This window comes from Sciurus carolinensis, chromosome 13 (assembly GCF_902686445.1).
Source record: "Sciurus carolinensis chromosome 13, mSciCar1.2, whole genome shotgun sequence".
Taxonomy (NCBI): domain Eukaryota; kingdom Metazoa; phylum Chordata; class Mammalia; order Rodentia; family Sciuridae; genus Sciurus; species Sciurus carolinensis.
This window is the reverse complement of record NC_062225.1, coordinates 26,663,024-26,690,424: the sequence shown is the minus strand read 5'-3', so window position 1 is coordinate 26,690,424 and position 27,401 is coordinate 26,663,024. Positions and strand designations below refer to the sequence as shown.

Here is a 27,401-nt window from a genome sequence, read left to right as displayed (position 1 = left end):
CTCACCCAGGGACACAGAGCTAGAGCCAAGACGAGATTGGCCTTGACGTGACTACCCAGGCTTTGAACTGCCACACTGCATGCTTCCTTCCTTCTCTGGGTCTCTCCTCCTCTTATGGCCCCCAACACATTCCCAGTTTTCCTCTTGATCCCTTCCACACCCACCCAGCACACCCTGCCACTGTGCCCCCTCTGTATCTATTCACATACAGAGACCTCTTACACTCAAGATGACTTTAATGAGAATCTTTAAATTTTTAAAAATATTTCTCTGGCAAGGAAAAGCGCAAGGGTAAGGTACCAGGCACTTCCATACAGGCCCTTCAAACTGTATCCACTCTGACCAAGTATCCCTTTCTGTAGACCTGGACCAAAAGCTGTCCATTCCTTTGGGAGAGGAATAGCTTAGGAGTGTTGACCCTCCCCAGAGCCCATCCCTCAGCCCTGCCATCAGTTCCACTCCCTAGGTCTTCTTGGGACTGATGGACCTCCCCTTGATTTCCCTAATCCCTTGGTCCCCCAGTCTCGCATGGGCCCCTCCCACCCTCTGGTCCTACTGGTTTTAACATGTTTCTTTGATCACCAGTGCAGCCTCACCATTGATCCTCATATCAGCAACCTTGAGAGGCAGAGCCCTCTGTCTTGACCCCAGTTCTGTCATTCCCTGCTCTAGAGAACCCACAGTCCCAGCCCCCTGAGGGCCCACTCTTCTGGACCTGACTGTACAGGGCAGTGTCTGAGCTGTGGCCCTTGCTGCCACTGCCAGTTGTAGTACCAGGTTCAGGCAAGGCCAGACCCTGGGGTTTGGGAGCTGGGAGGGGCTTTGTGTTCCGAGGGGGTGGCACAGCGTAGTCATCAGTAGCAGGGTTGTAGGGGAGCTCATAGCCCTCTTCCTTCACTCGAGCCTGGCACCACCATGCGTCTTTGGGCTCCTGAGGCAGATCATAAAGGCCCCGGGGAGGGGCTGAGGCCAAGCCCTCAGGTTCATCATAGATGGGGTCCTCCTTGGTGTTGGACAGCTTGGCCTTCTGCAACTTCTGCTGCACATGCTCATACAAGTCCCAGTAAAGAGGTTTCTTGGACTGTACCCCCTCCCCTGCCTGAGCAGGGCTGCTGCCCAGAGGGTCTGAGTAGAGAGAGTCCTGGGAAGGGCCTAGAGGAATGCGCAGGGAGTCCAAGGGCTCAGCATACAGGGCTGGGGTGCTGCCCAGTAGCTCCTGGGGAACAGGAGAAGCCAATTTCCCTTCTGCCACCTCCCCTTCATGGGAGTCAGCTCTGAGGACATCTTGCCCCTGTCTTGCCTTGCCCTGAGCCTTCTGCTGATGGATGGCAGTCTCAACTGCCTGAAAGATGTCATTTCCCTGTGTCGTCTGGAAGGTGAAGGTTCCAGGGCCAGAGGGGCAGCGGCGACCGGCCTCAAAAGAGAACATGACCTGAGGAAGGTTTAAAGGGAAACACATTACTAAGAGTGTCAGAAGAGTGGATCACAGGGCCTGAACTACTGAGGGCATTTTCAAACAGGTCTGGGGTGGAAGTGAGGTTGGGATCTAGGCAAAAGGAGGATTCAAAGGGCAGTTTTCCATCTTTCTGTCCTACCCCTCCTGGCCTACAGCTGTCCAACTCTGTAAGCCCTCCCTCACACCTCCCTGACAGCCTCTGCACCTTGTCCCGGCCATAGCGACGCAACAGAGTGTAGGGCCAGGAAAGGAGTGGCTCTAGGATCTGATTCTGGGTCCCCACAGTCAGGAGAGTCAGTCTCTCAGCCTCTACTCTCAGTACATAGGAGCCATGCAGGCCACAGCGCTCAGCAGCCTCAGTCCTCTGCACGGTTACCCAGAACTGGGATCCTGGAAGGAATACACAGTTAGATGGGCACCTGGGGGAAGGTGCGCTGTGGGCAGGGGTGGGGACCCAGAGGAATTGAGAGCAGTGTCCAAGCGCTCACTTGGAAGCCAGATCTCATAGGCTTCCTACTTCTCTAAGAGTCCCTGGCCCCTCTAATCACCTGCTCACCAAGAACACTCCTCCTTCCCACTCCACCCCTGCCTTCTCAGGTATCTACCTTCCCAGATTGGGCTGTACAGAGAGTTCTCCAGCATCTCCAGGGCAGAAAGCTTAGGTGGGTTCTCTGCCGGCACCAGAGCCCAGCCGCCTTTCTGTAGTAGAGAGAGCATGAAGGACACTACAATTTCCTCAACACAGTTCTGGGGTACAGGGTAGGAGTCCTGAGCCAACCGTCTACACTGCCTCTGTAACCACCCTGCCTTGAATCGCCCCTTTGTGCCACTTGCCCCAGCCCCTCGCCTAGAACCCTGGCCTCCTCACCGGAAAGGCGTTTTGGCACAATGTCTGCACCCAAGCAACGCTGGACTGCGCATCCGCAGCCAGCAGGTGCGAACGCTGCGCTGTGTCCAGGCGGAAGGCAGAGGCGCCCGGCTCAGGGGGGCTCTCCACCGCCACCGGTGCAACGCTCACGCATTCGGCCAGACGGATCACCTTGCAGTCCAGGCGGCGCGAGCCCCCGCGGCCACCTCCAGAGTTCGACCCCTTATGGTCAAAGAACTCGAGCCGCGCTACACCATGGGGACTGGCCGGGTACAGCACAGCCCAGGTCTTCCTCCACTTCTGGGGAGAGAGAGAGAGAGAGAGGGCGGGGGGAGGGAACAGAAGTGCGGGAGCAGCACGCGCCCCGACGGGAAAGGAGGGACCTGCGCAGGCCGATTTGGGGTCTGGCAGGCCCAGTCAATAGGCAGAGTTTCCCAAGAAGGACCTCCATCATCAAGAAAGGCACACCCCGAGACTGCACACGCTTCTCGGGAGTGTGCAAAGCAACTTCGAGAAAACGTCAGCGGGCTCTCCAACTGCCAGCGCCGCGCTCCAACCTGCTACCCGCCCCCTCCCTCTGGCTGGACCCTTTCACTCACTTCTAGCACCGATGGGGTTCGGCATCCCCTGCCCCCCCGACTACCTTGGTCCCGAAGCGCTGACTCTGCAAAAAGAGCGGCCCTTCCATCACAGCCCCGTCCATGGCCCCCGGCAGTTCCTTCCGCGCTTCCTGGCCCTGAGGGCGGGAGGCAGGAGGAGGGGCTGGGGGCGGGGCCGGCCCTGCCAAAGGCGTTCCCGCCCCTCCCTCAGCCCCCCCCCCGGCTAAGACATGGGAAGGGCGGGAGGAGTGGAGCAAAAAGGAAGGAGTCGGGGTCCTCACATAAGCCAAGCGGCGCACTACCTCCAGGCCCCTATCCACAACCCTGGGGCAAGCACAAGTGGCTCCACGTAGAGAAACTTTGTGGTTTCAGCCGGAGGGCCTGGGCGCCCGATCTTGGGGACTGCGTGTGAAGTCATGTGCTCAACATGACATCAGAGTGAAGAATGTGACATCACCCCTGGGCACCCTGGGGGCACCAGAGAGTCCAAGTGGCCCTCGGAGCTTTCAGTTCCCTTGGCCAAACCCGCCTGTAGCCCAGCCGGAGTTGTACTGTTTACACTCGGGCTAGCCTGGGACGTGGAGGAAGGGCTAGGGACTGGAAGGCTTCCCACCGCCACGGGGGCCGCCGCCCGGTGGCCGCTTGCAGTCCAGCTCCCTGACCGCAGCTGCCCGGCCTCCAACCTGCGGGAAAAGAAAGCTTCATTGAGCCGGGAGGGTCGGGGGAAGGGGGGAGGTGGCGCGGCAGCCGCCAGCTCCACGGGGGAGGGGAGGACCTAGAGGAGAAGAGGAGGGAATTGGCCTGGGAGGAATGGAGGGAGAAAGCGGAATGTGGGAGGGCTCAAGGGGACGTGGGAGGGACTAGTAGAGAGGGGGGAGAGAGGGGGGGTCCAGTCTCCCCTGGCCGAGCACTTTTTTTTTTTTTTTTTTTTTTTTTTGGAAGTCCCAGCACTAATCTTCAGGACCAGGACTCTTCTCCCAGTCCCTAGGGCCCTGCCCAGCCAAAGGTAGGGGAGGCAAGCTGCTGGCCTGAGGAAGGGGAATTTGGGATGGAGAGGATGGTGGAGGGACCAGGGAAAAGGGGTGGTGCGGGATGGAGTCGGGAAAACCAACCAACTGAGAGTTTTATTATTGTCAAAGGGAGTGAGACACAAAAAGAGTGGGGAAAGCAGCAAATATTGAGGGTGGGGGCTGCAGGGTGTTTCATGTGGGGCAGCTGGGGGGGCCCTAAGTTGGGGGTTTCCTCTGTGAGGCCCTACCCCTGGGCCCTGAAGCCAAAGGTTCCCAAAACAAAGCTGTCTTGTTGAGCTGTTTGTCTGTTTTGGGGGAAGCATGTTTAGGGAGCCCCCTCTCCGTGGAGGGGCTATTCTCACTCCTGGACAGAGAAGGCCTTGGGCAAGGAGCGTAGAGCGCACCCTGCCCTCTGGTTGCCGGGTGACAGCCACACTGGTCTGGGCAGAAGGCTTGAACTACCCCACCCCATCCCCTGCCCAGCATGAGGCCTAGCACTTCTGGGCCCCTTGACCCTGCAGGGCATATGAAAGTCTGTGTGCTGGGGAGGGGGTTTTCTCCATGCACTCTGGTGTCTGCCCTCCCTGCCTGGGAAAATGACAGAAATTTGCCTAGATAGGAATCTGCACAGCAGGACTCCCACTCAGGGGCTCCCAGATCTGAGGGTCTCCTAGGACCCCTTCGCCTGCCTCTCTTCATGATTCCTGCAGCTCTCTGTCTGGCATTTGTCTGGCTAAATAGGGATATCTGTCATCCCTCCTGTGCCTGCTCCTTGAATCTTGTCAATTCCACTCCTCACTCCTCACATGTCTTCTCTCTCTCCCTCACTCCCCATTACTGTGCTCACGGTTCTTTTTCTTGTCACCTTCTATCCATCTTCAACGTCTCTCCCCTGTCTTTCTGTTTTGCCCACTTCATTCCCACAGTCTCCCTTCCTCTCACATCCTGTCTGTCCGGGTCTTCCTCTCTGTGTGTCTTTTCTCAGTCTTTCTTTATCCTGACCATTCTTGACAAGCACATTAAAACTGTGAATGGGGGGGTAAATGAAGATGATGGCAGAACTAGGGAACCACATGTGGGTTGAAACTACTAATTGTGAGTTTTATTATTTTCAAAAGCAAAAGAGAACCCCTTCCCCCACCCCAATCTGTGTCCCTCTTTGACTGTGTCTCTTCCCTCATTTAGTGAGTTTCTGTCTCTAAGTCCCTAAGGGAATCTTCTTCCCCACAACCCCCACCCCCACTCTGAGTTTTATACACTCTCTCTGGGGTGTCCAGGCGTTTCCTGCCATGCGACCTGTCAGCATCTGTCTGTGGAGCCCATGGGGCCTGCTGCTGTGCCTGCTGTTGTGCAGCTTGTGCTCGGGGTCTCCATCCCCTTCCACCGGCCCTGAGAAGAAGGCAGGAAGCCAGGGACTGCGGTTCCGGCTGGCTGGCTTCCCCAGGAAACCCTATGAGGGCCGTGTGGAGATACAGCGAGCTGGTGAATGGGGCACTATTTGCGATGATGACTTCACACTACAGGCGGCTCATGTCCTCTGCCGGGAGCTGGGCTTCACAGAGGCCACAGGCTGGACCCACAGTGCCAAATATGGACCTGGAACAGGTAGGTGAGCAATGCTCCAAGCGTAACGTAGGTATTACCAGAGTGTGACCTAAGTGCAAAGAAAGAGAACATGAGAATGGCACAGCCACTGGGACATAGGGCATCCAGAACAGCTAGTGCAAAGTAAACTCACAGGCGACAAACCAGCCAATGTAGTTACTTCTAGAACTGTGACCTCAGGCTAGTCACTGCTTTCTGTGAACCTCAGATGCACCATGTGTACAGTGACTAGATGGTTTCTAAGTTCTTTCCTGCTGCAAAAAGATAATTGTTTTAAAAAATGCATAAGGACAGCCCAGATACAAGAGAGTTTTGTAATGATTGAAGTACAGCTTTCAAGAGAAGCTGAGAACTGGTAAATGATGTCCGGATGTTCCAGTGTCAGAAGTAAAAACAGATACTGCAGCTAACAGAATCAAACTGGAACTGACATATAGGGATGAGGGGCGGACTTAAAGAGAAATGCTCATTGAAGCCCAGAGGTGCTTCACCATATGAACCCACGGTGGAATTGATGGACAGAAGGGAGTGCAGCCTGCAGCTGATCCCCCAGTTCCCACTGGCTAGACCAGCTTTGGAATAAGATGTCCCATGCAGATGCCACATTTTAAAAGAAACAATAGGAAATGGAAATATTTCCAGATGTGAAAGATTCAGAAACCTAGTTTCAGGGGGAGTAGCTTAAGAAACCGGAGGTTTGGTGTAGAAAGAAAAGGTCTTGAATAGTAATTACATGGTAGTTGTCTTCAAATAGGGAAAGGATAGTTATGTGACAGAGGGACTGAAAGGACTGAATCAGACATGGTCCAGGAAAGTCATAAAGAGTCACAAGGACTTTTTTGATGGTTATACAGACTGGTGGGTAGGAGGAAGGTATCCTGGGTAAGTTCTATCAGGGTGTGAATGATGGGGTCCCTGCACCTTGTCAGGAACAGACAATCTTTATGTTCCACCCAATTCTAAGAGGAAGTCAGTGAGAATTCAATATGGTCCAGACAGACAAAAGAACAAGACACTATGTGGCAGCACAGACAGGACAAATACATGGGAGAATGCCAGGATGAGGAGAAAGGATCTTAGATTTCCAGGTCTCATGGATAGACCAAATTTCTAAGCCACCATACATTGGCTATATGGTTTAAGCAATTTACTTAATTTCTCCGAACCTTTTCTATGCATATAAAATGGTCTTCTGGCAACTCTGTTCTAAGAATAGTTAATTAATATACACACATGGTAATATAAACACATGACACACAGTATGTACTTGATTAATTATAGCTATCATTGAATGAGTAAGAACTGATTAGAACTTTAGTGTTCGTTCTTAGTTTTTTACTCACCCTATTAAATTATTGAGTATCCCCAGATCACCATCAATCTTCCATCAATCTTATGTCCCTTTCCTTTCCCCACCGTGGTCCCTTGTCCCTTCTCCACCCCTTTTCCTACCAGAAAAAAAAAAAAAAAGTAGGATGGTCAGGTCATGGCCAGGAGTGAGGGCCTGATATTCACTCTCCCCAGCATCCCTGTCACCCCATCCTTCCTACCTCAGCTTCTCTCTACCCTCATCCCCCACCCCTTCCATAGGCCGCATCTGGCTGGACAATCTGAGCTGCAGTGGAACTGAGCAGAGTGTGACCGAATGTGCTTCCCGGGGCTGGGGGAATAGTGACTGTACCCATGATGAGGACGCCGGCATCATCTGCAAGGATCAGCGCCTACCTGGATTCTCAGATTCCAATGTCATTGAGGTCTGCAGTATACACAACACACACACACACACACACACACACACACACACACTCCAACCAGGATGGGCAGACTGCAAGGGCTGTAGGGTGGTTTTATGTAGAAAAGGTATTAAAGGGGTAAAGGTTCCCTTATGCTGCCCCTATGTGGTGATTTGGATTAGTGGAAGGCGTGGAGGTAGGGGATAAATGATAGAACTCCTAGGAGCTGTATAATCCACTGGTTTTTATTAGCATTAGCATTCAAGGTATTAAACTTGGCATGAGTTTCTCCAGCTTCATTCCAGGACACTCTAGAGGCATCCTGTGCTCTCCCTCTTCTTAGATGTCCCTGCTCTCCTGGAACATCTCCCTTCTTTCTTTCTCCTCCTTCAAAGGCATTTCCTTTATGGAACGCCTCCTCCTGCTCCAGGGAGAACTAGGTCTTCCTTCCTCAGCATTTTTGAGAAATGGCACCCTTGGCCATTTCTCAGTGCACAGCAAGTCCCTGCACTCTTGTGGTTGCAGGAGAGGCCACAAACCTCAGACTGACAGCAGGCATGACATCTTTCCCAACCTGTCTCAGTCCCATCCCACCACTGGGTTTACAGCAAGCACACTAAGTTGGGGTTCCTTAAAGTTGGCAGGATATATGTGAAATGCTGCTGGGATTCTTTCCCCTACTTGTGGTTCCATTGCCAGGTAGAGCATCACCTACAAGTAGAGGAAGTGCGACTTCGACCAGCTGTTGGGTGGGGCAGACGACCCCTGCCTGTGACTGAGGGCCTGGTTGAAGTCAGGCTTCCTGATGGCTGGTCTCAAGTATGTGACAAAGGCTGGAGCGCCCACAACAGCCACGTGGTCTGCGGGATGCTGGGATTCCCTGGAGAAAAGCGGGTCAACACAGCGTTCTACAGGTGAGGAGCGCGGGCATGGGTGGAGCGAACCGGGGCCGGGGCATGTTCGTGGAGGAATGGTGTTCAGAGACCTCTGAGAGGGTCCGAAGCGTTGGGGACAGGTGGGGGTCTGCAATAATGAAGAAATTGGGAGGTTGTTGCTAAGAGATCGTGTGGGACCATGAAGTGCTCCCCAAGGGAGATCTGAAATGGGAACCGTGAGGTTCTCGCTCCGGCGCGTCGCAGCCGGGGCACTGCTGGAGCGGCTGCTGGTGGCGCTTGCGTGCCGGTGACGTCAGCGATCGGCTGGCAGATTCCAGCGGCCTCGGAGCGCGCGGAGCCTCGCGATCTCCGAGTTCCGTGAGGGCGCCGCCCGCCGCTCCGGGCAGCTTCAGGGTGTGTCCAGCGCTAGGCTGGACGTTCGGGTCAAAGGGTCGGTGACTAGCCAGGGTGTCCCTGCCACCGGGTCGATTTGGGAGGGATCGGAGAGCACTGGGAGAAATCCGCTCCACCCTCGGCTCTGGCTGCTGTGAACGCGAGTCATCCGGACTCTGGCGAAGTTCTCCAGACCATCCTTTGGCCCAGGCGCCCGACCCTCTCCACCTAGCTTTCAGGGTAACAATCACCCTGGTAAAGGTTCTGTGCTTACAGTGTCTCCCTTCCTCAGAGCATCTAAAGTGGTCATTTTGAGAAACAGACTTTGGAAGCCATGCATATATTTGGAATTTTTTCCACTGTCTCTCTATAATCTATTTTGCAGGCCCAAAATGCTTATTTTCTTCAGCTCTTGGGTCAGTTTTGCTAAAAGGTCTCTTGACATTTAGATGACTTTCCGCTGAGTACACTACTTCAGATGTGGTCTGATAGGGCAAGTACGGTAGAAATGCTCATGGTCGATTAAAGCATACCTCAAATTTGCATTGCTTTTCTGTTGAGGTAACATTCCACTGCTTATATGGAACTTGTATCATCTAAAACCAATTCAGATCTTTGCTTATCCTTAACACTGATAGAGCAGCCTTTTTGAACCTGAATATATGTTGAGTTTACCCTATTGAGTTTCTTTGATACATCATTTAAAAGCCATCTCATGCTGCTCCTTTGAGATAATCTTGAGTCTTGACATGATTTCCCATCTGTCATCCCTGCCAACCTTCTCTGGTAGACAGACATGATAGCTATGCCTTCAGGCTTTCTCATGATGACTGTAAAAATCATTGTTGAAATGTTTAAAACTAAAGTCTAATATATTGCTGGGTGTGGTGACACATTCCTGTAATCCTAGCTACTTGGGAGGCTGAGACAGGAGAATCACAAGTTCAAGGCCAGTCTCAGCAATTTAGCCAGGCCCTAAGCAACTTAGCAAGACCCTGTCTTAAAATAAAAAATAAAAAGGGTTGGAGGTGTATGTGGCTCAGTGAGTAAAGCACCTCTGGATTCAATCCCCAGTACCAAATAAATAAATAAAGTCTAATTTTTGCAAAAATTTCCTCTAGATTTATACCAAGCCTCTAATAACTAGTTGTGAAGATATGTGAAGAAACACAGAACATTATAATGATGTAACCAACATTTAGCCATCCTATCTAAAATGAAATCATGGGAGATTTTGTTAGTCTTTGCTAAAATCCAGATACGCCATGTTCATAGCCATCTCCAGCCTTCCAATTTACTCTTTCTGTCACGAAAGGAAATCATAATGATTTGAGTATATTTTTGTCAAAATCCAATTAGATCTGTAAGGATCTTTTTTCCTAAATTCTCACAAACTTTCTATTTAATAAATTATTCTTGAGTGTTACATATCTGTAGATTTTTCTTTCATTTATTTTTTGAAAGTCAATGCATTATTTAATCTCCCATCTTTTCAATATTTCCTCAAACTTTCCTTGCCTTGGCAGTAAGACACATCTGAAAGTTCCTTCAGCTCTGGGGAATATTCTTTATCTGGTCTGGAAAATGAAATGATTCTAAAACAACTCTGTGTTGTGCTTCTTTACTGTCATCCTTTGGGGCTGTGTTCACTCTCTGTGCTTGTTCTTTCCCTTTCCTAATTCAAACACCAGGTTCTGAAAGAACAGTAGGACTTAAATAGTGGTCATTCCAAGTGAAGAAAATAGCATGAACAAAGGTTTAGAGATTTATTTATCCAATGTTTATTTATTGAGACCCTACTATGTGCCAGGTGCTGTTGTATACACTAGGGATTCAACAATGAACAAAACACAAAAATCCCTGATCTCATGGACTAAGGGAGAATCAGAAAATAAGTAAAATTATAAAATGTAAGAATGGTAAAGAGTACAATAAATAAAAATAAAGCAGGAAAGGGAAATGAAGAAGTCAGAGTGGGACTGCAGTTTTACTAGAATGGTCAGAGCTAGGCAAGGTTGCACATGCCTGCCAATCCCAGGGACTGGGGCAGGAGGATTCCAAGTTCGAGGTCAGCCTCAGCAACTTAGACTCTCAGCAATTTAGCAAGACCCTGTCTCAAAATAAAAACTAAAACCATTTAAAGGAGTTAAGGACATAAGCTATGCAGACATATAGATAAGCATTTATGGGGGGGTGCGGGGGGGAAAGAGATTATAAATAAAAAGATTCTGGAGACTGTGTGTGTAATGGGGGAGGGGAAAAAGGCATTCTTATTCATCAGGAGGCCATTGTGCTGGAGCTGTGAAAAAGGAGAAAAAGGTAGGAGCTGATAGGGATGGTGAGCCAGACCAAGTAGGGCTATTTGGGACATTGGCTTTTACTCTATGAGATAAGGAACCCTTGTAGAGTTTGGACAGAGGTGTGATATCCGACTTGCTCTTAACCTATTACTTTGGCTGCTTTATTAATAGACTGGAGGGGAGGTAATAGGCACAAAAAGGCAGGGTAAATGGTTAGAGGTTATCTCTTGAAAGCCATGTAGAAAAAGTAAAAGGTGATGGTGACCAATGGACATGATAGAAAATGATCCAATTCTGTGTATATTTGCAAAGCTGACAGGATTTGCTAACAAAATCACCATCCTGAAAGAGAAAGAGGAGTTAAGTATCATTCCACAGTTTGGGGCCTCAGTTAAGTATAGTATTAGCCTTCTCTGTCAAGGAAAACAGTGGGACATGTTTTCTTGGAGATGGAGAAGGGCATGGAGGTTAGACACTTGGTTTTGGACCTTTTAAATATGAGGTTCATTAAGACAGTGAAATGGTAAGGCTGAAAAAGGCACTGGATATGTGACTGTAGAGTTCAGCTAAATAAAAGTATATAAAGGCCTGGGCTAAGGGTGTAACTCAGTTGTAGAGCACTTCCCTAGTATATATGAAGTCCTGGGTTCAATCCTCGGTACTGGAGGAAATAAAAGGAATAAAAAGTCCAAAAACTGAACAACAGCACCAGAGAGCAAGTATAAATTAAAAGCAGTGGAAAAATCCAAGGACTGGAACTCAGAAAGCTTAAGTATTAAGAGGCCCAGAAGATAAGATGGAAGATAAGAGGAAATGGAAATAATGAGGTAAGGTAGAAAGACTACCAGAAGAGTGTGGTGACCTGGAAGCCAAGAAAGGAGCTTCAAGAAGGAGAGAGTGACTATATCAGTGCCACTGATAGACCTAAAAACAAGAGTACTAAGTGAGCCCTTGACTTCACAACATGAAAGTCATTGTTGACCTGTACAGAGTTGATAATGAAAAAGATATACTTGGAAGATAGTATGTAGATAATAGTAAGCTTTTGCTGAGGAATATTGAGAGATCAGAATGAATAGAATGAAACCATAAGTGGAATGTTTAATGCCACATGTGAGGATTTGACCATTGATTTATAGAAAAAAGGGTTAAGAATAAAGGTATTTTTGGGTAGGCAGTGATCAAATAAAACCAGTGTTTTTTGAAAATTTGTATGATAGTGAGTGGGGAGAGGGAGGTCTAGATGCAGCAAACTAGTTAGAAGTTTGTTGTAAAAATGAAGTTTATTAGGAGAATGACAGCTAAGTTGAAGGGGAATGAATAGATGTAAGATTAATAGAATATAGAAATGAGAGAAGAGACACCTAAGATCATTCTGAAGCTGCCTGAGAGAATCGGACATCTTTGGGCTTTAGAGATGGACCAGACTTGGGAAGTTAGAGAACCTGTAATTGTCCCAGGTATGTTTAGCCTGAAGTAATTTTCACAGAGCAGGAATATTTACTGTACATTTGAGTCTCATAATGAATCTGGGATCTAAAAGCTGGGGAAGACGATATGCTAAAGCGCAGAGGCCATTCTTAGCGGGGAAAGAGATTACAAAAGTCCTTAGGAGATTCTGTGATGGGTGATGTCTCATAGATCTTCTTTCATAGGTCTGGTCAGACAGAGGGAGTATCCTTATAGGTAATCCAATTATGAAAGATAGCCAAGACAGTATAAACAACTTTGCCCACTTTAGAGGGAAAAACATTGATTTGTTGGCTTTTAGTGGAAGTCAGTGAGATCAGAACCTGATCATTTTTAAACTTGTTTGGGTGTTTCTACCCTCGAACATGTGAAAGTAGTGAATTTTAGAAGAGAAGAATGTTCAGATAAGTGAACTATTTACTGCTTTTGAAATTGAGGCTCTAAGAGCTTCAGTGCTATTTAAGAAGTCATTCTTTAGCTTCTTTCTGTTTGATAGATATTTATTGAACTGCTACTCTTTGCCAAGCACTTCACAAGGTGCTGAGAATACAAAGGTGAATGAATTAGGCACCAGATCACAGAAGACCTCATAAGTCATGTGAAGTATTCAGGACTTTATAATAACTTTTTAACAACTTTATAATGGGAAGTTGTTAAAATGTGTTCTAACAAGGACGGTTGTGAGATGACATGATCAGTTCTGTGACTCCAGATCATTTCAACTGCACTTCTGAATAATAGTTTGGAGAAAAGCAAGAGTGAATGGATTGAGGGCTGGGGTCGTGGCTCAGTGGTAGAGTGCTTGGCTAGCATGTGTGAGGCACTGGGTTCGATAGCACCACATAAAAATAAATAAAATAAAGGTCCATTGACAACTAAAAAATATTTTTTAAAAAAAAGAGTGAATGGATTGGATAGATATGTAGGAAGTAAAATTGACAAGACTTAGTTATTGATTGACTTCAGGAGCCAAGAAAGGAGAAGTCAAGGTTAACTCCTAGGTTTTTGGACTGACTTTTGCTAAGAGGATTTTATTTGTTTGCGTGTTTATTTGCTTTTGGATCTACATTACATTTTTTGATGGCTCTAAGATATCTAAGCAGAAAAAAAAAAAGATATCTAAGCAGAAAAACCAAGAGGTAGTGGAATGTACAAGGTAGAATGTGAATTAGACCAACAAGTATGGAGTGAGAAGAATACTTACCAAAGGTTTCCTTTTTGTTTTGTTTTGTGTGTGTGTTTTGTTTTGTTTTGTCTTGTTTTGTTTGTAATACTGGGGAGTTTTACCACTGAGCTACATCCCCTTCTTTTGTATTTTTTTTTCTTTTTGAGACAGGATCTTGCTAAATTGCTTGAGGTCTCAAACTTGTGATCCTCTTGCCTTGCCTCCCAAGTCACTGGGATTACAGGTGTGTGCCACCATATCCAGCTCCCTAGCCCTTTTTTATTTTTCATTTTGAGACAGGATCTCACTAAGTTGCCAGACTGGCCTCAAACTTGCAACCTCCTGCCTCAGACTCTGGAGTAGCTGGAATTACAGATGTGCACCACCACATCTGTCAAGAGTTCTGAAAATTTGAAGGACAAGATAAACTAGAAACCTGCAAAGAGCAAGTAAAATTAGGAATAAAACCAAGCTATTGTAGCATTATGGCAACCAAAGAAGAGACAGGAGAGTAGATGGGTGGTGAGGTTTGTAAGATGAAGGCTAAAAGATGTCATCTGAATTTAACAATGTAACAATGATTGTAGAATGATGGGCAGGGAAAATAAGAGAGAGTGGGTTGAGGAATGAGTGGAGAGAAAGGACATAGAAATGGTGAGGACTGGAGCTGGGGCTGGCACTCAGTGGCAGAGAACTTATCTAGCAAACTTGGGACACTGAGTTCAATCCTTGGCACCACATAAAAATAAACAAATGAAATAGAGACATGTTGTCCACCTACAACTACAAAAAGGAAGGAAAGAAAGAGAGAGAGAGGAAGGAAGGAAGGAAGGAAGGAAGGAAGGAAGGAAGGAAGGAAGGAAGAGAAGGGAGGGAAGGAGGGAAGAGGAAAGAAGAAAAGAAAAGAAAAGGTGAGGACTGACAACTCAAGTTTTTTGCTGTGAAGAGGAGAGGTGTGGGGTGGAGGGTTTATTTGTGTGTGTGTGTGCACGTGTGTATAACAGAGATTTGCACATGTTTAAAAGGATTCAGTTGAAAAGAGGTTGTGTATGAGTAAGGCAAGAATTGTAAGAGATGGAATTCAGAAATATTTGTGGGGAATGGCCTTAGAAAAGAGACAATTAGATGGAATAAGAAGAAGGTGTGCAGATGGAGGTAGGTTTTTAGGTTGATGGTTCAAGAGAGAAAGAAATGATAGGGAGAAACAAACACATTTACAAATGAAGACATCTACATCAAAACAAATATGAGCAAAGATCCTACAAAAGCACCAGATTATTTATAAAACATTTAATAGATACACATCTAATATTGATAAGATGAAAGTATTTCAAACTACACACACACACACACACACACACACACACACACACACACCTACCTTACAGGATCCTTAACTTAGAGAAGATGATTTTGCTTTTGTTTAGTTTCGTTTCAGTTCTGGGAATCAAACCCAGGACCTCAAATGCTATGCAGATGTTCTACCACTGAGCTATATCCTCAGCCCATGAGGTAGTTCTAAATTTCCAGATATTAAATTCTCAGTACTACATTGGAGCTCAAGATGGTCTCTTTGGGTTCATTGGTCAAAAAAAAAAAAATACTAAAATGTATTTCATTTTAGACATGTTTGAGAAAAAGACATTAAGAGAAAAAGTTTCATACCACATTTATAAGATTCTAAAGGTTCTAAACTCTCAGTAATGTCTCAAGAAAGGAACCTGAAAGTTATATAGTCTTTGGTGGGAATAGTGGACATTTTGGATGTTTTGACAAAAAGACCAATTAAGCAGATACTCAGAAAGAAACGGGGGTAGGAAATGCCAAACACTTCTAACCAGTTTAAAATGCATGTATTAGGGGTTGGGGTTGTGGCTCAGTGGTAGAGCACTTACCTAGCGTATATGAGGCACTGGATTCCATTCTCAGCACCGTATATAAGAATAAATGAAAATAAAAGTCCATTGACAACTAAAAAAAAATAAAATGCATATATTAAAATCCTAGTGCACCTTCACCAAAACACTATGACAAAATATGACTTCTCACAAGAAACGGCAGAATAGGAACACTTTCAAAGAGAGGACAACTAAGATGATGACAGGGAATTTCATAAACTTGTAAGAGCAGACAGACAAGACATGCATTCATCTATATATAGTTAGACCAGATGGAAAGACCATAATTAAAGTCTTCAAATTTAAAGGGAGAATGAGGGGGAAAACAGACCTGGTTTCTGTCTGTGAAGATATTAGACCTAAAGAAATCCCTCAAAGCAGGATGTAGTGACACACACCTGTAATCCCAGGGACTCAGGAGGCTGAAGCATGAGGGTTGCAAAGTTTGAGGCCAGCCTCAGCAACTTATTGAGACCCTGTGTCAAAACACAAAATAGAAAAGGACTAGAGATGTAGCTCTGTTGTAAAGTGGCCTCAGGTTCGATCCCCAGTCAAAAACAAACAAACAAACAAACTCTTGAAGAATAAAATAAGTCAATTAATATTATCCTGAAATATTTATTTCTCTGGAAGTAAGTTTGGAAGATGAGCTCAGTTTGTGAATGACCAAAGCACATGGGATTGGAATTTGAGGAGGAAAGGTATACTTCCCAATAAAGCCAATTTAATGTCCTCAGTTATCCAGTCTTGGTCCTTGGTCATGATCTTACAGCTTGGGACTGAACAATGCCAAAAGTCTTCCTTGGAGAGAGCACCCAAGGAAAAAAATGATAGCTTCATCAGGCCTGCCCTAGGCTAGTCCTCTGTCCTAGCCTGGTTGGACTGGCAACCCTAAGACTCCTGGTGTCCTTGCCCTCTACCTCCCCTGAGGTTTGCTATCAACATCTGGACCCAGGAGTTCCATTTTCCCATTTGTCTTAGTCTAATTTCTGAGGGGCTTGGTGTTGGGACACTGTTCATCCTGAATCCACAGCCTTTGCTGCTTCTTCCCTACCTAGCCATGAGCTAGGCCAAATAGCTAGGAAGGGTAGAGCCCTAGGAGTATCTGATGATAGAATATCCTGCCATCAGGAATCCTTCTGACTGTTGGAAAGAAAATCTTGTCCCTGGTCCTGATGGCCCCGATCTTTTCTATTTGTTTCTACACTGATCCTGACTACTATTGTCTTATCCTCACAGAAAGTTGAGGAAGCGAGCGGCCAAAGCCTCGGCCCGACGCTCCAAGTCCTTTGGAAGGTAATGGGGCAAAAGCCCCGGGACCTCCTGCTCTCCCCTGAGGACCCAGGAGGTGGATGGATGGATGACAGACCATCCATGTCCATCCCAGAACCCAAGATGATGGGTTAGGAATGCGACTGCAGAATTGCCATTCCTGGGGGAAGGTGGGGAAGAAAGCATGCAAATGGGTGAGCTTTGATTTTAGGAAACACGAGGAGGAAATACTGTAGGGATGACTGAGAAGTCCCTTATCTTTATACTTCCTCCAAATAGCTTGGACTGCAGCCTCTGCCACTTGGATGCCTCCTCCCTCTCCCCAACTCCTCACCTCCCTTAGTTCACCTGCATTCTCATTCTCTCTCCTCCCTCAACCTTCTCTCAGACCTCCTCTTCTCTGCATGTGTTTCCATAATGGGATTTCCCATCACTGTCACTGAATCCAGAGAACAACATGAGTTCCTGAAGTACACACACTGTGGTGTTCAGTGGTATATGGGGAAGGCCAGTCCCCCTTTACTTTGTCCCTTCCCATGCTCTGTTCCTTTCCAGAAGCAGAAAATAACCCTCTCCATCTCCTGGGTCACATATCTAACCACTTCTTCCACCAACGTCTTTCTCATTTTTGCAGACCAATCATCAAGCTTAAAGTCAAACCCAAATCCCGAGTGGGCAGGGGGCCAATCAAGAGGTAAATAAAGTTGGGGCTGGATGGAGAGGAGTGGGAGCACAGAATCATGAAGTTGGAGGAATCAGGCTGTGGTCAGGGATAGATGCAAGAGAGCCCTCTTTGGCTGAAAAAACTGACCAAGAGGTGGGGGAGCAGGAGCCATGACAAACCCCCTTCCAGGTTGTGAAATTGTTAAGTAAGGCTGACCCTACGTCAGTCTCTGGGGAATTAAGCTTGCATAGAATTTTTTTTGGAGCGTGAGTATGGGGATTGAACTCAAGGGCACTTGACCACTGAGCCACATCCCCAGCCCTATACTGTATTTTATTTAGAGGCAGGCTCTGGCTGAGTTGCTTAGTACCTTGCTTTTGCTGAGGCTGGCTTTGAACTCATGATCCCCCTGCCTCTGAACTCGTGATGCCCCTGCCTCAGCTTCTGAAACCTTTGGGATTACAGGCATGTGCCATGCATAGAATTTGTGCATGTTGTCCCACATTTGTCTCCTTCAGTGAGTTCTTGTGGATACACTGGCACTTTTCTCCTTCAGACACTGTACTTACCTCTCCTCCAGGAAGTTAAGTTTGCCTAAGGGCTCAATGTTCCCATCCTGCCTTTTTATGACTAGGTTTCTTAAATGCTACCAGTTCGCCTGAAGTGGAGTGCGAACCTTTCCAGGGTTGGAATGAGATTTACATTCCCTGCCTCTCTGGCCCAGTTCACCCAATTAGGCTCCCAGTTCCATAATTTTCTCCTATGCTCCTTAAGAAGTCAAGGGAATGGGAAACTTCCAACCCTTCCTTCTAACTTATCTCCAAAAGGTAGTTTGCATGTTAAAATTAAGTCTCCCTGACAACTTCTTTGGCAGTGATTGAGGTACACAGAATTCATCTCTTTTACTGTCCCCTCCTTGCCTAAGCAAGTTCTGGTTCGCTCCTGGTATCCCTTACTCCCCAGTTTCTCCCTCTAGTGGTTGCAAAATAGCTCAGAATTTGAGGGTGTTCTTGCAGTACCCTTCTTAACTTAGAGTCATCTTTGCCTAACATGGCCCTACTCTGGACTTCCCTGACCCCAACATTAAAGCATACACTGCTCTATTTATTTTGTTTGTTGTGGGGAACAGGAACTAGAGAGTTTAGAATATAGAAACTTTTTTCCTTTGATGGCCTCTCTGACTTTTATTTGCAACACAACTGGACTTTGAGGGAGTACCTTATCTCTTTGATCTTCAGGATCCATTTCTCCTGAATTTCCCAAGATATTCTGTAAAATTTTCAGACTTCCTTTGTCTATTTTGTTACAAATTTTTTTCCTCCTTCCTTTGTCTTCCTAGCAAATGGTTTCAAGTCATCATATTCCTTCCTTCCTCCCATTTACATTGATAGGGCATATTACTACAATAATTCACCACCAGATCCGCCTCACAGATCCATTCCATCAATCTGCTTCCATCTATCTCTGGGATCCACCCAAGTGTTCTGCAAAGAGGGTGCTTCTCTTTATTTGTTTATTTATTTATTTGGCAGTGCTGGCGATTGAACCCAGGTACAGTCTACCAGTGAGCTGCATCTACACATCCCCAGCCCTTCTAATTTTTTATTTTGAGGCAGTGTCTTGCTAAGTTGCTGAGGCTGGCCTTGAACCCTTCTACCTTAACCTTCAGTGTCTGGATTACAGGTGTGTGGCTTTTGAGGGTACTTCTCTTCTCCACACACCTCACTGCAATCTCTCATTGCACAAAGTCTCCCCTCCTTCCCCTCCTCAAGCATCTCTCTGCAGTATTTCCAAGCTTTACCATCTCTAATGTAGTCCTACTTTCTTGCTGAGATGTGTGAGGGACATTGTTGGGTTGAAGTTGTAGAAGCAATGGACTACCTCATTAAAGACTTCTACAGTTCAGCTCAGGTCCTGGGCTATCTTTGTCACGGTTATTCCCATCCACCTTTCTTCTCTGACCATGTGATCCCTGCAGCTTTGTCTGTCCTGCATTTATATGTCTTTATTCCTGCTTATGCCATCACCAGTCCTTCCTTTTTCTTTTTTTTTTAATTTGTTTTTTTTAGTTATACATGACAGTAGAATGTATTTTGACATATCATACATACATGGAGTATAACTTCCTATTCTTGTGGTTGTACATGAAGTGGAGTTATACTGGTTGGGTATTTATATATGAACATAGCAAAGTTATGTCTAATTCATTCTACTGTCTTTCTCATTCCCATCCCCTTGCCCTTTCCCTAATCCAGTGAACCTCCATCCTCCCTTCCCACCCCCATTGTGATGCAGCATCCACATATCAGAGAGAACATTTGGCCTTTGGGTTTGGGACTTGACTTATTTCACTTAGCTAATAGTCTCCAGTTCCATTCATTTACCAGTAAATGCCATAATTTCATTCTTCTTTATGGCTGAGTAATATTCTATTGTGTATATGTACCATATTTTCTTTATCCATTCATCTGTTGGTGACACCTAGGTTGGTTCCACAGCTTAGCTACTGTGAATTGAGCTGCTATGAACATTGATGTGGCTGCATCACTATAGTATGCCACCAGTCCTTCCTGTGGCCGCTATCTAGTCTGTCCTTCCTATAACTGCTCATTATATTCTGCATTACAGAGCTTCTGACCTGGAAGCCCCTCTGACCTCTGGAAAACCTTTTAGATCCAAGACTTCCTCATCCTGTGCATCCTGACTTGCTCAGTTACTTCAGTCTCAGCTTGATAGACAGTTCTGCTCACTCTGGCTATTCAGGCTCCCATTGGTGTTGGCCACTCTCCACTGCTTCCAGCCGTATAGTCCTGGCTTCCCATTTGGTTGGCATAGCAGCCTAAGCTCCCAGCTCCTTTAGGAAGCCACTGCAAACAAGGTTTCTGTCAAGCAAGTCAAGACCGGCAATCCTTCCACTAGGGTCTTTTGCTACACAAGGTCCCCAAGGACCCTCCTGTCTGGGTAGTTAAGGCACTTTCAGCCTACACTCTTGGCAATTGCTGTGTCTCTCTCAAGGGAAGCACAGAAGGGAAAAAAGAGGAAATACGTGGTCATGAAAGGTTGTGGGAATGGTGGAGCAATGGAGTGGGCAAAGGTTTGTGGGCACAGAGGCAGGAACATTGTTTTACCCTACTGCACCTCACTCCTGTCCCCCCAGGCTGCTGGCCCAGCGGCAGCAACACTCCTTTGGTCTGCATGGGGTGGCGTGCGTGGGCACGGAAGCCCACCTCTCCCTCTGTTCTCTGGAGTTCTATCGTGCCAATGAAACCACCAGGTGCCCTGGGGGGGCCCCTGCGGTGGTGAGCTGTGTGCCGGGCCCTCTCTACACGGCGTCCAGTGGCCAGAAGAAGCAACACAGTCGAAGCCTCAGGGGAGGTGTGTGAGACAGTGACTGACGTTTCCCAGCCCAGGTGGAAAACCCTTTAGCCTGGCCAACCCCCTCCCACTAAACAGCCCTGACCTTTGAGGACAGAGAGGAACCTTCCAGGGGGTGGGCCACAAACCTGACACCACCTACTCCCTCCCATCAAAAGTTCTACTTAGCCCTATCCAGGCTGTTTCCACTCACCTCTGTTGGGCACATCTCTCCCCTCTACAGGCACGTGTGCGTCTAAAGGGTGGAGCCCACCCTGGAGAGGGCCGGGTGGAAGTCCTGAAGGCTGGCACATGGGGCACAGTCTGTGACCGCAAGTGGGATCTGCAGGCAGCCAGTGTGGTGTGTCGGGAGCTGGGCTTTGGCAGTGCACGAGAGGCTCTGAGTGGTGCCCGCATGGGGCAGGGTGAGCGGGCAGGAAGATGGGAGGGAGAAGGAAGGAGGAGGTTCACATTCTCCAGGGCATATTCCTTGGAAAGATAGAGTCCCCTGGGCAATGAAGGTTGGTTACAAACTCCTGAACTTTGATTTCTTACCCTAGGCATGGGTGCCATCCACTTGAGTGAAGTTCGATGTTCTGGCCAGGAGTCCTCCCTCTGGAAGTGTCCCTATAAGAACATCACAGCTGAGGACTGTTCCCATAGCCAGGATGCTGGAGTGCGATGCAATCTACCCTACACTGGGGTAGAGACCAAGGTCAACCATACTTCCCACCTTGGTTCAGGTCTTCATCTCTCATTTTATCTGGTCCTGACCTCCATTCTACAGCCTGATGACCTCCAGTGCACTGCCCCATGCCCCTGCTGTCCTGCAGCTCCTACCTGACCCCACCACCTGCTAGCCTTTTCTGGGCCTCTGAACCACTCTAGCTACATGCCTACTACAGACCCCACCATCCCACCCCAAAAGCTTCCCCTAGTGCTTCTATTCTGTCACTACAGATCCGACTAAGTGGGGGCCGCAGCCGACATGAGGGACGAGTTGAGGTGCAAGTAGGGGGACCTGGGCACCTTCGCTGGGGCCTCATCTGTGGGGATGACTGGGGAACACTGGAGGCCATGGTGGCCTGTAGGCAACTTGGTCTGGGCTACGCCAACCACGGCCTGCAGGTAAGTAGTAAGGGGATAGGGCAAAACTCGTATCCAAAGCCTGTTTTGGGCAAAGGACTAAGGAAGTGAGTCCCTTGGCCCACACAAGGCTGGATCCTGGGGCCTCACAGAAACACCTACATATCTCTTCAGGAAACCTGGTACTGGGACTCAGGGAATATAACTGAGGTGGTGATGAGTGGAGTACGTTGCACAGGGACTGAGCTGTCCCTGGACCAATGTGCCCATCACAGCACCCACATCACCTGCAAGAGGACAGGGACCCGCTTCACTGCTGGAGTCATCTGTTCTGAGAGTGAGTGAAGGTTAGGGTGCCCCAAGTAAGGAAGGGAGGCTCTGGGCCACATCTTTGTAAGGAGAAAGGGGACAATAATTTGGAGGGGTATTTCTTCCCCATGGAAATTAATCTCACACTAGGGGGAGTGGAAGCACCCCCATCTGTCCCTGCCCCTCAGCAGTGACTCCCATCACTCTTCTTCCTTTCCCATGCAGCTGCCTCGGATTTGCTGCTGCACTCAGCTCTGGTGCAGGAGACCGCCTACATTGAGGACCGGCCTCTGCACATGTTGTACTGTGCTGCAGAAGAGAACTGCCTGGCCAGCTCTGCCCGTTCAGCCAATTGGCCTTATGGCCATCGGCGTTTGCTCCGATTCTCCTCCCAGATCCACAACCTGGGACGAGCAGACTTCAGGCCCAAGGCTGGGCGCCACTCCTGGGTGTGGCATGAATGCCATGGGTGAGAGGGCAGAGAGTAACAAGTAGAAGGGCAAGGCTACAGGGGAGGAGGCAAGCCTGCTGGAGTCAGGGAAAGAAACAGGAATCCCCTTGTTCCCACAGGCATTACCACAGTATGGACATCTTCACTCATTATGATATCCTGACCCCCAACGGCACCAAGGTGGCTGAGGGCCACAAAGCTAGTTTCTGTCTAGAAGACACTGAGTGTCAGGAGGGTGAGTTGGGGCCTAGAACATACTTCAGCACCTCCGAAGCTCAGCATTTCCTTTTACTGACATATGCCAATCCCTTCAGATGTCTCCAAGAGGTATGAGTGTGCCAACTTTGGAGAGCAGGGCATCACTGTAGGTTGCTGGATCTCTACAGGCATGACATCGACTGTCAGTGGATTGACATCACAGATGTAAAGCCAGGAAACTACATTCTCCAGGTGCCTGAAGTCTGGGCTCCCGGATGGCAGGTGGGATGGGTATTTTATACATATTTGGACTTGAGAATTGCAGCTGGGTCAAGTGGCCTTTTTAACCAACAGGTGGTCATCAACCCAAATTTTGAAGTAGCGGAAAGTGACTTCACCAACACGCAATGAAATGTAACTGCAAATATGATGGACATCGCATCTGGGTGCACAACTGCCACATTGGTATTTGATGGAAGAAAAACCACAGGAAGAATGGGGGAACCACTTTCCCTAAGTGGTTTTTGCATCTTCCCATGCACTTGTTTCATTTCGTTTTTGTTTTTAGTAACAGAGATTTAACCCAGGGGCACTTAACCACTGAGCCACACACACAAAAAAAAAAAATTTATATTTTATTCTGAGACAAGGTCTTACTAAATTGCTGAGGACCTTGCTAAATTAGAGCCTTGCTAAATTGCTGAGGCTGGCATCGAACTTGCAATCCTCCTGCCTCAGCCTCCCAAGCCACCATGCCCAGCCCCTACATACTTCTGGACCTGTCTCTCCACTTATTCTAACTCTTCCCCAGAATGGATGTCTTCCTGCCCCTATGTAGGGCATTCCCCCACACTGCCTGTCTACTCTGCAGGTGATGCCTTCAGTGAAGAGGCCAACAGGAGGTTCGAGCGCTACCCTGGCCAGACTAGCAACCAGATCATCTAAAGGACGGGCCACCACCCTCTTCTGCAAACCACCACTGGCCCCCAGCAGGGGTCTGAGGCTGCCATTACCTCAGGAGCTTACCACAGAACCCCCAATGTCAACAGCCTGCTGCACCCATCCACCTGTGCACCATGGATGTGGAACTTTCAAGCAGAAATTATTGCCCCCTTCCTAGGCCAGCTGTCAGTATCTGTGGCAAAGTATGGGGAATCTCTGCTCCTGGACTCAGCACCAAGCAGAACACACCACAAAGAACAGCACCTAACTGCCCAGAACAAGAGATGGCAGCAGCCCCAATTTTCTTGAATAAGGAGGTCAGGATGGTCAGCTCCTGTAGTTCCCCTAATTTCAAGGGGGGGGCTACAGCTTTACCTCTAGCCTTCAGGTGGGCAGAAGGATCCAGCCCCCCTCCCATTTTTGACTATAACATGTTGCTGGGTATAATTTTATTTTATATAAAAAGTGTTCTTGTGATTCTTCAGAGCCCAGGAATTGGTGCTGGTGATTGGAGGGACCTGCCCCCCACTGGTTCATTGAATCCTCTGTCCAGGTGCCCTCAGAACCCAGGATAGGAAGGCCAAGAGGAATCAGAGCAAGAGCCTCACACTCTTACTAATCCAGTCATTCTGTGACCTCAGGGGTCACATATAAGGTCAGTGTTTCTGGTCCCCGCCGGATCCTCACTGCCAGCTGGGATTGGGTTCGAACAGCTTCATAAACATCTTCAGCATTTTGTACCAGCTGCTCCCCAATGGCCAAGATCACATCACCAGGCCGTAGACCAGCCCTATGAAGAAAGATGGAGAGAAAGGGAGTAGACAGTTCACTTCAAGGACACATGCACACCTCTCCCACCCCAACTCACAGAGCAGTCTCTCCTTCACCTGTGTGCAGGGGAACCCAAGATGACTTTATGGATGAGCACACCATGCTGAACATCAGGAAAGCTTGGTTCTCGAAGCTGTAGTTCAGCAAGGATGCTGAAAGGACACAGATCACCCTTTTCAGTCACACCCAGGCATTCTCACTTCAAGACTCTCATCAACACACTGGCAAATGTATGGCTAGGACATACACTAGGTACTACAGATATGAAGGCAGTTCCCTTTCTGCCTTCTAGCAGTTAAGAAGTACAATATGTACATAAAAGAGTACTGATTCCAAATGACACACACGGAATTAAGTCAATAGCACTGATGTCATTCTAGAATCCTAAGAAAAGCTTTAAGGGGGAGCAGAACTCAAGCTGAGCCTACAAGGATGGGTCTGATAATTTATATAAAATAAGAACAGCATAAATAAAGACAAAGGAGTAGGAATCAGGTTGGCTGACACAAAGTAGTCCTGTAGAAAGTAACAGATGTCAAATCTGGAAGGCTGTTAAGACAGGTGGAAAATGGCCATTATGGGCCAGATTAATGGATTGAAAACTTTAAATCGCAAGAGTAACAGGATGGAATCAATCAGTAACAGACACAAGATGGAGTAGTATAAAAAAGTCAAGTTGTGACAGTGAGAGGCAGCTCATCTTAGATACTAAGACACAAGTGAGAACAAAGCTCAGTAGAGGGATCAGTAGCTTATCACTGTAGGGTGGGGAGAAGTTTCCAAGGGAGAATGGGTAAAAGAGACCTGTCATCTGAAGATGAGAATACGCAAACAGTTTCAACCAGGTGGTCCTACATTTATTAGTTCTAAAGCTCATACCTTGGAGTAAGAGTCAGCATCATCACCCCAATGTAGCGGCGCTGGCCCCCACTGATTCCAAACCAGGAGTCTGTGAAAGGGGGATAAGTAAGTCCCACTCAGCTACACCTTTCCTTCCCCTCCCTCTCCTTCCAACAGAATCCTCCCCCAGTAAGTCCCAAGGAATGCCCCTCCCTATATCCCATCCACCATTTTAAAAGTACCCCTTTGCCTCTAAGCCAAGCTCACTTTTCTTTTCCCCACGATGTAACAAACTCTCTAAGGCGATCAGAAGGGATAGCAAAGGAGATTCCAGCTGTGACCTTCATGGTGTTCACTCCAATCACCTCCCATCCTGCAGGGACACAACCCAAATAGATGTAGGGGATGGGAACATCTGAACAGAAGTAGCAGAGACTATTGAGGGAATATGGCTGGGGCACTGGGAGATAGGCAACAAAGACTGTACAGAAACTTGGCCAGACGTCAGTAAGTTAGAGAAAAAATACCCTTTTCTCATTATCTTGAGGCAGAGATTCTTAGAAGAAAGGATATCACACTCACCAGATTAACCAGGGGACCTCCGGAGTTTCCAAACTGCAGGACAAGAAAAAAAACATGGAAGAATTCTAGGGATTCTTAAATTCTAAGAATTCTAGGGATTCTATGTAGAATTATATGTAATTCTACATAACCAGGATATAGGCACTTTCTCCAAATTCTCTTCTCTCCCAGTCCATGAATAAGTGGCTACATTTTTGCAGCCCCAACCTCTGAATATAGGGTCATAAGTTGGTCCCTGTACCACACAACCTCTTTTCCCACCCCCAATCTCTTTTGTCATTTCTCACGTACATCAATAGCTGCATCAGTTTGAATGTATTCCACATTGGTTTGGGGAGTCCCAGGTCTCTGGCTGGACGCTGAGCAGAGCTGACTATTCCAGATGTGATCGTGTTCTGCAGTGCAAAGGGACTTCCATGGCAACAACAAACTCCCTTGCCGGACATCAGCTGAGCGTCCAGGGGCAGTGTGGGGAGAGGCTCCTAATGAAGAATGAGGAGAGGACTGTCATCTGGAGATAAAAGCAAGCAAATAGTTCCAACCAGACCTAGCCTACTCCAACCCCACCTTGGTCTGAATCCTCAGCGTGGCAATGTCTGCCACAGGATCCACAGCTGTGACCATGGCCTCATATGTGTCACCACTAGGCAGCCTCACACGGACTCGGCGCCGATCGGCCACCACATGGGCGTGGTAACGATGAGCCCGTCAGCAGCCACCACAAATCCTGAGCCATTTGAGATTGGGACTTCCCGGCCAGAGAAAGGGTGCCTGGAATAGGAGAGAGAACCACTGAGATGAGGAAGCTCCGGTTCCTCCCGCTCACCGGCCCTCAGGCCCACGGCTTGGATGCCTCCCGTTCTACCCCACCCCACCATTACCGGTCCAGGATCTCGATATAGACCACGGCAGGGTGCCGTCTTCTCCACCACGTCTGCGATGAAGTTGTACTGGCTCCGGGGTGAGGTAGGCGCGGAGCAGGGACCGCAGCAAGGACCGCTGGGGGACCCCGACCGCCGCCCCACAACAGCAGCAGCACAGCTCCCCCAGCGCCCAGCGCTACCGCCAGCCACATGCGCGGGCGGGTTCCAGGGGTCCCCGAGGACTCTTGGGTCGGGAATCTGGGGTCTCAGCAGTCACTCGTGCCCGAGGATCCGGGGTCCAGTCGTCAGACATGCCCGGGACTCAGGGACCCCACAGACAATCGGGCCCGGAGACTGGGGGTCCCATAAGTCACCCGGGCCTGGGGGTCAGGAGTGCCGACGTCAGCAGGGCCCGTAGGTCAGGGGTCAACAAAGGTCCCTTACCCCAGAGAATACCCCCCAAGGCCCGCCATCCCCGGAGGCTCCAGCCTGCACCCCGCCCCGCCCTCAGCGCAGCCATCAGCTCCGCCTCGGTTGCCTCCTCGCCCGCCCTACTCAGAGGCGGTGCCCCGGACGCTAGCAGGCGGACAGCGGGAAGCGGGGCACGCTGGTACCTGAAGTCCTCCAAAAGTGCACG

The 27,401-nt window shown here is 48.2% G+C and overlaps 3 protein-coding genes across 10 annotated transcripts; 1 reads left to right on the top strand and 2 right to left on the bottom strand.

Moving 5' to 3' along the window:
• Positions 1 to 224: 224 nt before the first annotated feature.
• Dok1 (docking protein 1) lies at positions 225 to 3,712 on the bottom strand. 8 transcript variants are annotated; one of them, XM_047522694.1, is made up of 6 exons: positions 3,205 to 3,710; positions 2,968 to 3,060; positions 2,496 to 2,624; positions 2,062 to 2,155; positions 1,662 to 1,846; positions 225 to 1,432 (listed from the first exon to the last, which is right to left on the bottom strand). In XM_047522694.1, exons 2-6 carry the CDS (start codon positions 3,025 to 3,027, stop codon positions 611 to 613), a joined length of 1,290 nt encoding a protein of 429 aa, XP_047378650.1. In that variant the 5' UTR covers positions 3,028 to 3,060; positions 3,205 to 3,710; the 3' UTR covers positions 225 to 610. The 8 variants fall into 8 exon arrangements, with proteins under 8 accessions (XP_047378650.1, XP_047378648.1, XP_047378649.1 ...); XM_047522692.1 differs by having other exon boundaries at positions 2,325 to 2,624; positions 3,205 to 3,709; XM_047522693.1 differs by having other exon boundaries at positions 2,325 to 2,624; positions 3,226 to 3,709.
• A 148-nt stretch (positions 3,713 to 3,860) lies between these two features.
• On the top strand, positions 3,861 to 24,134 carry Loxl3 (lysyl oxidase like 3). Its single transcript, XM_047522560.1, is given in 16 exon segments — positions 3,861 to 3,929; positions 5,211 to 5,538; positions 7,129 to 7,292; positions 7,971 to 8,185; positions 20,466 to 20,685; positions 20,907 to 21,087; positions 21,223 to 21,377; positions 21,623 to 21,790; positions 21,923 to 22,085; positions 22,283 to 22,526; positions 22,628 to 22,743; positions 22,823 to 22,882; positions 22,885 to 22,958; positions 23,061 to 23,106; positions 23,109 to 23,171; positions 23,578 to 24,134. Coding segments are annotated over 15 exon segments (2,259 nt in total). The 5' UTR covers positions 3,861 to 3,929; positions 5,211 to 5,222; the 3' UTR covers positions 23,652 to 24,134.
• On the bottom strand, positions 23,344 to 27,357 carry Htra2 (HtrA serine peptidase 2). Its single transcript, XM_053743289.1, is given in 17 exon segments — positions 23,344 to 24,438; positions 24,536 to 24,631; positions 25,359 to 25,428; positions 25,587 to 25,608; positions 25,610 to 25,692; positions 25,898 to 25,934; positions 26,193 to 26,239; positions 26,242 to 26,383; positions 26,469 to 26,593; positions 26,596 to 26,672; positions 26,783 to 26,814; positions 26,816 to 26,874; positions 26,877 to 27,017; positions 27,020 to 27,061; positions 27,064 to 27,099; positions 27,102 to 27,164; positions 27,167 to 27,357. Coding segments are annotated over 17 exon segments (1,356 nt in total). The 5' UTR covers positions 27,285 to 27,357; the 3' UTR covers positions 23,344 to 24,272.
• Positions 27,358 to 27,401: the final 44 nt, after the last annotated feature.

Bases quoted from the DNA above. Each gene is read 5' to 3' on its own strand.
- Dok1 (XM_047522692.1), bottom strand. From the start codon at position 3,027: ATGGACGGGGCTGTGATGGAAGGGCCGCTCTTTTTGCAGAGTCAGCGC. The intron at 2,625-2,967 runs GTAGTCGGGGGG...CTCTCTCCCCAG, and splicing joins GTCAGCGCTTCGGGACCAAG to AAGTGGAGGAAGACCTGGGC. The intron at 1,847-2,061 runs GTAGATACCTGA...TATTCCTTCCAG, and splicing joins GTACAGCCCAATCTGGGAAG to GATCCCAGTTCTGGGTAACC.